Source organism: Ranitomeya imitator, chromosome 1 (genome assembly GCF_032444005.1).
Source record: "Ranitomeya imitator isolate aRanImi1 chromosome 1, aRanImi1.pri, whole genome shotgun sequence".
Classification (NCBI taxonomy): Eukaryota; Metazoa; Chordata; class Amphibia; order Anura; family Dendrobatidae; genus Ranitomeya; species Ranitomeya imitator.
In genome coordinates, this window is record NC_091282.1 from 1125269948 (window position 1) to 1125280330 (window position 10383).

General features: G+C 42.2%; 1 protein-coding gene across 2 annotated transcripts in view; it reads left to right on the forward strand.

The window, feature by feature from the left end:
* The window catches only part of CLOCK (clock circadian regulator), a 99780-nt gene extending 89966 nt beyond the window's left edge, over positions 1 to 9814 (forward strand). Inside the window, exons 14-22 of one of the 2 annotated variants that reach the window (XM_069744459.1) lie at positions 1380 to 1458; positions 1768 to 1909; positions 2497 to 2588; positions 2678 to 2770; positions 2929 to 3075; positions 4664 to 4864; positions 4942 to 5120; positions 5338 to 5590; positions 5722 to 9814. In XM_069744459.1, the coding sequence (XP_069600560.1) occupies positions 1380 to 1458; positions 1768 to 1909; positions 2497 to 2588; positions 2678 to 2770; positions 2929 to 3075; positions 4664 to 4864; positions 4942 to 5120; positions 5338 to 5590; positions 5722 to 5874 (1339 nt within the window). In that variant the 3' untranslated portion in view covers positions 5875 to 9814. Of the gene's footprint in view, positions 1 to 1379; positions 1459 to 1767; positions 1910 to 2496; positions 2589 to 2677; positions 2771 to 2916; positions 3076 to 4663; positions 4865 to 4941; positions 5121 to 5337; positions 5591 to 5721 lie in introns of both variants that reach the window. The other variant, XM_069744458.1, reaches the window with a different exon arrangement.
* Positions 9815 to 10383: the final 569 nt, after the last annotated feature.

The window sequence follows — 10383 nt, forward strand, 5'->3', positions numbered from 1 at the left end:
TGTTTTTCCATTTAATAAATGTGCCCTTTTGTGTATGCAAGTATGTGTGTACACATGTATGTGTATGAAGAATAACATAACATTCTGCAGGATGAAATTAATTATCAAAACGTTGTAGTAAATACATTAAAGCGCCACTCCAGCAGTTTTGTTTCTTTTAGTTGCTGGAGTGGTGTTTTGAACGTAAGCCTCCTCTCCAGCCCTAGTCATATAGTTGCCCTTCGGCGTCTTCACCGGTTTTCAGAGTCTCTCCAGTCACACGGCGCCGTCTTGTGAGCGCAGCTTCTAACTGGCCGGAAGTCATAAGTTACATCACTGGCTGTCAGTGCAAGTCTATGGGAGGCAGAACGAGAATCTCATAGACTTACATGGATTAGTGACCTTCGGCTCACTCCTGCAAGAGACGGACAAGAGCGGAAATGCATGAAAACACCGGAATGTTTGAATATAGACGTCATCCTCAAATAGACATTTTCGTGCAGGACTGTATTCCTACATTGGTTGAGTCTGTTCTGAAGTTTGGTTTGGTTAGGAGAGATGATGTGGCTTCAAGGCCCCTGTTGTGGGTCATTGATGTGTACGGGTCATTGACATTTAGGCTGTGTGCACACGTTGCGGTTTTTCCCGATAAAAACGCTATAAAACCGCAAAAAAACTGCATACAATAAGCATCCCATCATTTAGAATGAATTCCGCATGTTTTGTGCACATGATGCGTTTTTTTCTGTGAAAAAAATGCATCGCGGTAAAAACCGCAGCACGTTCATTAATTTTGCGGTATTTTTGCGGATTTCCCACTACAAAATGCATTGGGAAGTGTCCGGAAAAAAACGCGGCAAAATCGCGGCATAAACTCATGCGGTTTTCTTGCGGATTTCTTGCAGAAAATGTCCGGTTTTTCTCAGGAATTTTCTGCGAGAAATCCTGAACGTGTGCACATAGCAGGAGGTTTTTTTGTTTTTTTTTTGGAAGATGTTGAGTGTTTTTTCCAGATGGCTCGACAATTGAGCCTGTGGATGCCACTATGGGGCGTCCAGGGGGATTTGTCAGTTATTTGTGTATTTTTTGGTGGAATGAAAGGCTTATGTAAATAATTTAGTAACTATATATTTGCACCATGGTATTTATGGATTTTTGTCCTTTTTTTTTCCACTACGACATTATGAATAAGATCCTGGCAGGGTCGAAACGTTAAATTATTTATGTCACAAATCCCTGCAGCTTTTCATGTCAGTGCTTATGTCTAAAGCACTACCTGTATAAGCCTGTTTGCATACAAAAAGGAGAGTGCGGTGAATCTCTACTTACAGTATGTATATGCAAACGAGGAATGGGATCATGTTTTTTGTGTTAACTAATTTCTCTCCTTGGTATTGCAGCTATGCGGAGGTCGGCTCGGAGAGGAGGCGCGAGCTTGGGATTGAAGATTCCCCACCAGCAATCATCTCGGCGGATAAAGTGAGTGCTTGTCATTTGTCTTCTTGACTTACAGGATCTTTGCTTCTTGAATAACTTTGTTAAAATGTCTATTTCTAATTTAACCAATATGTATATCTGCATTGCAATATTCTGTGTGGTTTGTATATCCAGCACACATGATTTTTGTCAGAAATGAGTCTGGTTCCTGATGTAAAGCATTAATAATATCCAGTATCAGTGGAGCCACGTATTCCTGACAGATACACCCCACTGGTCCATAGTTAATGTCAGGGCATTGCACAGTCCACAGTGTGTGAGAAGAACATGGCATTGATTGTGTCTTTTCAGAATCAGGACAGTGCCTCAGACAATCATATAAATAAGGACAGCCTGAAGGACGCCTTGGAAAGGTTTGACAGCAGGACACCATCTCCATCATCCAAGAGTTCCATCAAGTCATCTTCTCACACAGCAGTGTCCGATCCATCATGTGAGTATTGAGAAGTCTAACCTTTAATAATAATTAAAATCGAATATTGACAAGAACAACAAACCAGACACTACACTACAAACAAAAAATTACACCCAATATTGAACACACAACTTCTATGGGTATCTCAAAATTCAAATATTGCTCAGATGAGTTCCTAAATATTAGTCTCTCAGCCAAATAGACTCATACAACTTGAGCGATATCATAGTATAGCAGTGACCTTTGGCATTAGGCATTTAGGAACTCATCTGAGCAATATTTGAATTGTGAGATACCCATAGAAGTTGTGTGTTCAATATTGGGTGTAATTTGTTGTTTGTAGTGTAATGTCTGGTTGTTTGTTCTTGTCAATATTTGATTTTAATCATCATTATTATTAAAGGTTAGATTTTAATATATTTGAGCACCATAACTACCTTGCTGCAATAAACTTTTGGGATTGGTAGAGCTTTTTTGAGTATTGAGAAGCCATAGATTAAAAAGCTCTTCTAGAGTCATCTGATTTATTCTCTAGACTGAGCAGACAATGTTGTCTTGTGTCCTAAATGAATGTTCTGTCCGGCTTCCTCTGTGCGTATCTCCAGCTACACCTACCAAGATTCCCACAGATACCGGTACACCTCCACGACAAGCTCTGTCGGGCATGGACAAGAGGCGCTCCTCCATCAGCAGCCAGGTGAGAAGCTTCGTCATGTGCCAGAATGATAAAGTAACCTAATATATAGTCCTCTGTCGTATTTATGTGCTTATTATTTGTCCTTGTAGTCAATAAGCTCGCAGTCCCTGAACCAGTCCCTATCTCAGCCGGTACAGAAGCAGCCCGCTCCTGCCATCCACCTGCAGACGGGGATAAGTCAGGTGAGCCGCAGTGTTGTCCCACATCCTATGTATAGCTTTGTATGTGTCTCTGGGGTGGAGACGTCTTCAGTTTCTTCTTTTTACAACCCTATTAAGTGCGTTTTGGAATGGTTTGAGCGGTTGCCATTTTTTTTAATGATTTTCAGCCCATATTTCAGTTTACGGCACAGTTCGGAGCCATGAAGCACCTTAAGGATCAGTTGGAGCAAAGGACGCGCATCATAGAAGAGAACATCCACCGGCAGCAGGAGGAATTGCGGAAGATTCAGGAGCAGCTGCAGATGGTGCACGGTCAGGGTTTCCAGGTACTGGCCTGTGGTTCTACCTTATGTACATTTGCATTATAAATGATTTTCCCATTCTAACGACAAGATTTTATATTGCATACTGTTTAATGACAACGGTATCCCCACTGAAATAACAGCAATTAACCTGTAGTAATGAGGAGTTGATGGAGGCAAGGTTTATTTTTTAATTATCCAACTCCATCCATTATTACTGGAGAATAAATGTGGAATTGTATTCAGACTGGGCAAAATGATGGAAAGTAGATGTTTGTCCTTTGTAAATTTAAATGCATGATGCACATACATATAACACATTCACCCTCTAATTCGGGCCTTATGCCAAATGTCCTAAACTACTGTCCAAAAACACTCTGAGAAATTTATGAATGCTTGTTATATATTTATGTCCACCCTTAAAGGGAATCAGTCATTAGGTTTTTACTGCCTCATCTAAGAGCAGCATAATGTAGAGGCAGAGAGCCTAATTTCAGCGATATATCACTTACTGGGCTCCTAGCTGTAGTTTTGTTGAAATCCCTGATTTATCTGCTGTAGATCTAGCAGTTCTCTAAATACTGAGCTCTGTATAACACCAACCCCACCACTGATTGGCAGATTTCTATATGAACTGTGCATAGGCATAAAGCTGCCAATGGGTGATGTGGGCGGGGTTATACAGAGCCCATGATATGGAGAACTACCTGGCGGCCGGATAACTAGTCCTCTAGTGATAATCTCCTGCTGCTAAAACTGTGATTTTTGTCAAAATTGCAGTAAGCAGCCCAGTAAGTGACACATCACTGGAATCTGGGTCAATCTCAATACATTATTCTGTTCTCTGATTAGGTGGCAAAAACCTGCCCTCAAATTACCTTTAATTATTCAATTTTGTTGCAGCAGATTTCCTCTTTAAAGTTTTCCATCTAAAATCCTTGTCCCTGTATTAAAAATAGTAAATGTATCTGGTAGTCGCCCTCCCCAGGTCCAACGCTGCGTGTCCGCCTCTCCTTTGATGATTGATTACAGGCTGCAGTGGTAACGATACATCTACACAGCAGCGCAATCTGACCACAGCTTGTAAGCAGTCACCGGAGCACAGACACTGCACTGCGCCTGGGGAGGGCGAGGAACTAGTTGGATGATTTTTACTGTGTGGTTGAGTATTTTGGATGGAATGTTGGAAATGGAAAACCCCTTTAAGTCAGATTTGTGCAATCTTTCTTGTAACATAAAGTAAAAAAAAAAAATCGAGCTTTTTAGATAGGAGCCTATGGCTGGCATCTGTCAGTCATCCAGAAAAAAATAAAAGGTATACTTTAATGTGATGGATCACTAACAGATGACATTCACCGGACCTATACAATCTTTTTTGTTTTTTTATTTTCTCACTTCATTTTGGGTTTTGCCAGGTTTAAGAACAAGTGATGCGAGCACATTTCTGCATATACAGTTATGTGGAAACTAGCAGGCAATCTCTCCCCATACGGAACAATCCTGATTTTTATTTATTTTCTGAACACATTCTATAATATATCCTTTTTTCTTGCCCTATTTGATGTCCTATTTTGTATATTGCTTCTTATATAGAATTATTTTTGTCTTGGAGATGTTTCTGCAGCAGCCCACCCCTGGCTTAAACTTTGGACCTGTGCAGGTTTCATCTGGAAACTGCTCCAACATGCAGCAACTGCCGCAGCTGACGATGCAGGGCCAAGTGGTGCAGACCAACCAGCTGCAGGGGGCCATGAACCCCGGCCACATGGGAGCTCCGCACATGCTCCAGCAGCAGTCCATGCAAAACAGCCAGGTACCATGCGTCGTCTCTGAAGGAATGGCAGGGATCTATTGTGCTCTGGTCTCTAAGCCGACCTTCTCCTATCACAGGGCCAGCAGAACCTACATGGAGGACATTCCCAGCAGACATCCATGTCCAGCCAGGCACCGCTCTACAACACCATGGTCATCTCTCAGCCATCCTCTGCCAGTATGGTGCAGATGCCATCCAGCATGCAGCAGAATAACCAGGGAGCTGTTACCACATTTCCTCAAGACCGACAGATAAGGTGAGTAATGAGAAAGCCGCCATTGGTAACAGGTGAAAAAGTGATCGCTCGTCTGTAAATGCAGAAGTGTATGAAGGCCTTGTCAGGATGGAAGGCAGGAAGGGAAAACCATGGCTGTCTTTGTAGACTTGAAGGCCTACTGTGTTTTGTAGGCTGGACTCTTGACCTTTCGTTACAGCAAATATGGAATTTACATACAATCCTAAATTTATTACAGGTTTTCACAAGCGCAACAGATAGTAACCAAACTTGTGACTACACCAGTGGCTTGTGGGGCAGTCATGGTTCCTAGCACAATGTTCATGGGGCCGGTGGTGACTGCGTATCCAACGTTCGCCACTCAGCAGCAACAGCCGCAGACCATTTCCATTACCCAGCAGCAACAGAGCCAGCAAGAGCAACTGCAGCAGCTGCAGTCTGTGCAGCAACAGCAAGCACAGCTAGGCCAGCAGCCGCAGCAGTTCTTACAGGTAATGTCCTCCTCCAAAGCTACACTCGTAGTGTTACTGTATGTCATGAAGGTTGTGTTTGGAGGGTTGGTATTTTAGGAACTTTAACCTATAAGTGTCGGTGATTTTTCCTGTTTCTGCTGTTTCTTCAGGCCTCCAGGCTAGTTCACGGAAACCAGTCTGCTCAGCTCATCCTCTCCTCTTTTCCTGTACAACAAGGCACTTTTGCTCCATCCCACCAGCAGCAGTTATCTCGGCATAGGACTGACAGCATGAGCGATTCCTCTAAAGTCCAGCAGTTATAGGATTGACTTATGGTGGACACTTCAGAGGTCCTGGATGGAAGTATTAAGGGACAGTATTGCGGCTGATGATCACTACTAAAGCAGCACGATGAATGTTTGGTACGAGATGGTGGAGCTTATTCGCTGGCAGCCAACACTTTGCATTGTTGGTCCTGCTATAACACAGACATGACCTGTGGTCAGCGTCGGGGTGAATTATTATATTTTGGGGGATCTTCTGATCCTAGAGATGCCTGCAAAGCCTCACCTCCCTGTGGTAATAGTGTCTTGTGTGCTGGTTTTAATGCAAAGCTAATCTTTTTCCAATGTTAGCATCTCAGATGCTATGCCAGTTTTTAGTCCCTTTTACCACTTTGTATATACACCACGTGGTGTATAACCCCGTGTGTTTACCTGTCTCTCACTGGATGCAGAGAACAAGTTCATATGCATTAAGTAAGCTTCATGCCTTTTTTCTTTTATCTTCTTGAAATTTAAAACAAGAAAATAACTACCTGTTGTCACATTTAAAGGGGTTTTCTATGATTTGGAGAAAAAATCTGCTTTATGTTACAAAAGCTAATACACTATTTAGCCTTGGGATGAGGTGCAATACCAGACACAGCCCATGGACTAGAGTGGCGCTGTTTCAGGAGCAAAAATAAAAGTTTTGTCTAATCCTTGACAATCCCTCTAATGGGATTTTCCAATTAAAGACATTTATAATACATTGATTGTCATCTCTGGGACACAAAAGATCCCCAGTTCCTGTTCTTTAATCTGAGGGACTTTTATAAGACTATAGTTTACTCTACGTCTACATAGGATTCAGTTCTCTTGAGCCCCTCAGTAAGATCAGTAGTCCCCTGAGGATCTATTTCCATGTCATTAAATTGGAAGTGAACCTTACATGAGTGTCAAATTAACGGGTGGCCCTTATGTATATGTACGCACAAGTTCAGGCTTTTATCTCTTGTAATTATCTGGATAGCCCCTTGCTATCATTGTGTTTTATATGTTTTTGGCGGCAGTGATGATGGCGGCAGTGTGCGCTTTTCAGGAAGCGGTGTACGTAGCCGTGCAGAGACATTGGTCAGATTTTCTTAGTGCATCAGAGAAGCAGTCAAGAGCCAAGGCATATGCTGGGTATCACAGCTTATTTAAGTCGAAGACTTTCTACAAAATGTACCCTTGGTGTGGGTCATACATGACTGACACTGCCCTATACCCACATAGCGGATTGGATACCAAATCAAATGTACTATTCTTTTTGCATTCTTACTGTTTTGGTCTTTGGCAAGCTGGAGTGTCAGGTGAGCAAAGTGAATGTTGTGAGAAATTGTCTTACTAACCAGTCACTTCACCTGCCACCTCTTCCTGACCACTGTAGTAGTGGGCTAAGCAGTTTAAGGTGCCCATCCAGGTTCCATAATTGTCAGCATAATGCTTATTCTGCCAACAGCTATGCCTTCCGACACCTTTACGCTCTCCACTGTCGACATTGGGCCCATAGAGAGTGAATTAATGAAGCGGAGGAATACATGATTAACCACCCCTCCATTCACACAGGGCTCTTCAGAGCCTAAGTTCTAGGAATTGGTGGGGGTCCAATGGTTAGACCCCCAGCGTTGGGAGAGAGGAGGCCCCAAAACACGAAGAAGAGCCTGCGTATGGTCACCTTCAGTTCACTTTGACTTCTGAGCTGCATTACATCAAATAAAGCCATGTGACAGGAGGTGAAGGGTACAGGTATGGGTGCTAAGAGGGAGGGATAATAGCGGCTGCACTGGAACATCCACTGAGCTCCATATGCAAGCGGGTGTAAAAAGTGATCCAAAAACCTGTGTTTAACCCCTTCATGACCTTGGGATTTTCCGTTTTTCCGTGTTCGTTTTTCCCTCCCCTCCTTCCCAGAGCCATAACTTTTATTTTTCCGTCAATATGGCCATGTGAGGGCTTATTTTTTGCGGGAATAGTTGTATTTTGAAACACATCATTGGTTTTACCATGACGTGTACTAGATAATGGGAAAAAAATTCCAAGTGTGGTGAAATTGCAAATAAAGTGCAATCCTATGCGTGGTTTTTGTTTGGCTTTTTTGCTAGGTTCACAAAATGCTAAAACTGACCTGACATTATGATTCCTCCAGGTCATTACGAGTTCCAAACTTCCCAAAATTCCAAACTTTGCTAAAAAAAAAAAATTATGCCATTTTCCGATACCCGTAGCGTCTCCATTTTTCGGGATCTCTGGTCGAGCTGACGTTTTTAGTGATACCATTTTGGTGCAGATATGTTCTTTTGATCGCCCGTTATTGCATTTCAATTCATTTCAGGCGCTTCTGAACTCAGCGATACCAAATATTTGTATATTTTATTTTATTTTTATTGTTTTATTTTGAATTGGGCAAATGGGGGGGGGGGGGGGGTGATTTAAACTGTTATATTTTTTTTTAATTTATTTCATTTTTTTTTTTAACTTTTTTTTTAAACTTTTGCCATGCTTCAATAGCCTCCATGGGAGGCTAGAAGCTGGCATAGCCTGATTGGCTCTGCTACATAGCAGCGATCATCAGATCGCTCCTATGTAGCTTGATTACAGGCTTGCTATGAGCGCCGACCACAGGGTGGCACTCACAGCAAGCCGGCATCAGTAACCATAGCGGTCTCAAGGACCTCTATGGTTACTATCCTGATGAATTGCTGACCCCCGATCATGTGACGGGGGTCGGCGATGAGCGCATTTCCGGCCACGCGGCCGAAAGCGGTAGTTAAATGCCGCTGTCAGCGTTTGACAGCAACATTTAACGTGTTAATAGCGGCGGGTGGATCGCGATTCCACTTGCCGCTATTGCGTGCACTTTTGTGCGCGGTTTTGATGTGGGCTCACCACCGTAGCCCGCATCAAAGCAGGGGATCTGACTTCTGACTTACTATCCCTTCCGAGGTCAGAAAGGGGTTAAGAAGTGTTCTCAAGTTCTTAAATAGCTTTAATTTGTTAGGCAGCATGAAAATAAGCAATTTTGTAAGGCTATCTGCGGCTGTTCTTCTACAGTTAGAGATTTTGGCCCCAATTTATCAAGACTGGCATTGTGCTGAATTACTGAATCAGGAGTGTCGGATGAGTCACATGTGTGAACTCACCTCACCATGCCCCTGTCATGCCTCAGCTCCAACCACTTTGACATAGCTGGGCAGAAATAGTGTGAGAACTTAACAAGTCACAACATTTCTCAGCAGAGTTCTGACGTAAAATCTTTGAATCAAAACCATTTGTCATTCATGGTGTACAGCTGGTTTCCATGGAGCTCTGCCTTTAGTGTCTGGCTGAGAGTGCATGGTAGTTACTTTCCAGAAGAGGAGTTAACTCTTGACATCCCATTCAGCTCTCTCCAGTCCATTGTTTTCTGCGTGCTTGGTTGAAATGCCCTGTTATTTTAATGTGTAAATACAAGGATAACAGTGCGGACAAACCATTTATGGCTAAATGTGCTAGCAGAACTTGTGCTGAGCCTTATAGTTCTACTAATACTACAGAAGGAGGAGATCCCACCCTGCTTGAAATCTGCATGTAAAGAAACTGTAAGGAGACTTCATTGCCCTGAACTGCTCAATCGACAACTTGAGAATTCCCTCTTTTAAAGATTTATCCCAGTGCCATTCATTTTCACATTCAGAGATTAAGTCACGTCTACAGATACCGGCTAAGATATGCACTCGTCATGCTTGTTAGGATAGGACATGCACATGATACTCTTTATATCGTATATCGTGAAGAGGGTCAGAAGGCACAGCAAACAAGCAGTAAGCTGACAACTATTGAAGATGTATGGGCACCTTCACCTGCTCTGTAGAAGTGAGAAGTGGCAGGAGTGAGGAACGTATACAAGTCGAAAATGTACTTATTAAAAATTTGATTAATCCTTTTTAAGAACCTATAAAGTTCAAAAATGTACTTATTGAAAAAAAAAAAAGAATCATCCTTTTTAAAAAACAAACACAACTTTTATTCTGCACTTTCGGTTTTCTGTGACTAAGGGGTTTGCAAGTCCTACCCTGTGCATTGTATTATTCCTGAATTTTGTGTTTTAAGCTCTAAAAAGCTTCTCTCCAAATCCCCCGTCATTTACATTTGGCATTTTTGTGACCAGGTCTTTGCAGGAATCTCTAGAACCAAAGGTCGATCATGCGTGTAAGAAAATAAGAAGGTGTAATCAGTGCTATTTTTTGTAAACCACATAACACTATTTTGAGGATGTTTTGAAGATTTATTGTTGTATAGATGGTGTAATATATTCTGTAAATATCTACATATATATATGGATAATATAAAAATAACCGAATTTTATATGCTGCATGGCCGTAGGCTTTATGTCCCCCTGAGTTTTGTCATGCCGCCTCACTGTCCTAATTGTTTTTGGTTATTTCTGTGTATTATAATTTTGTCCCGTGTGGTACTGTTCATCATTTGTTTGTGCGATGTTGTGGGATTAGTATGCTTGTGCAGTGTGTGTGGGGTTTTGAGTTTTTT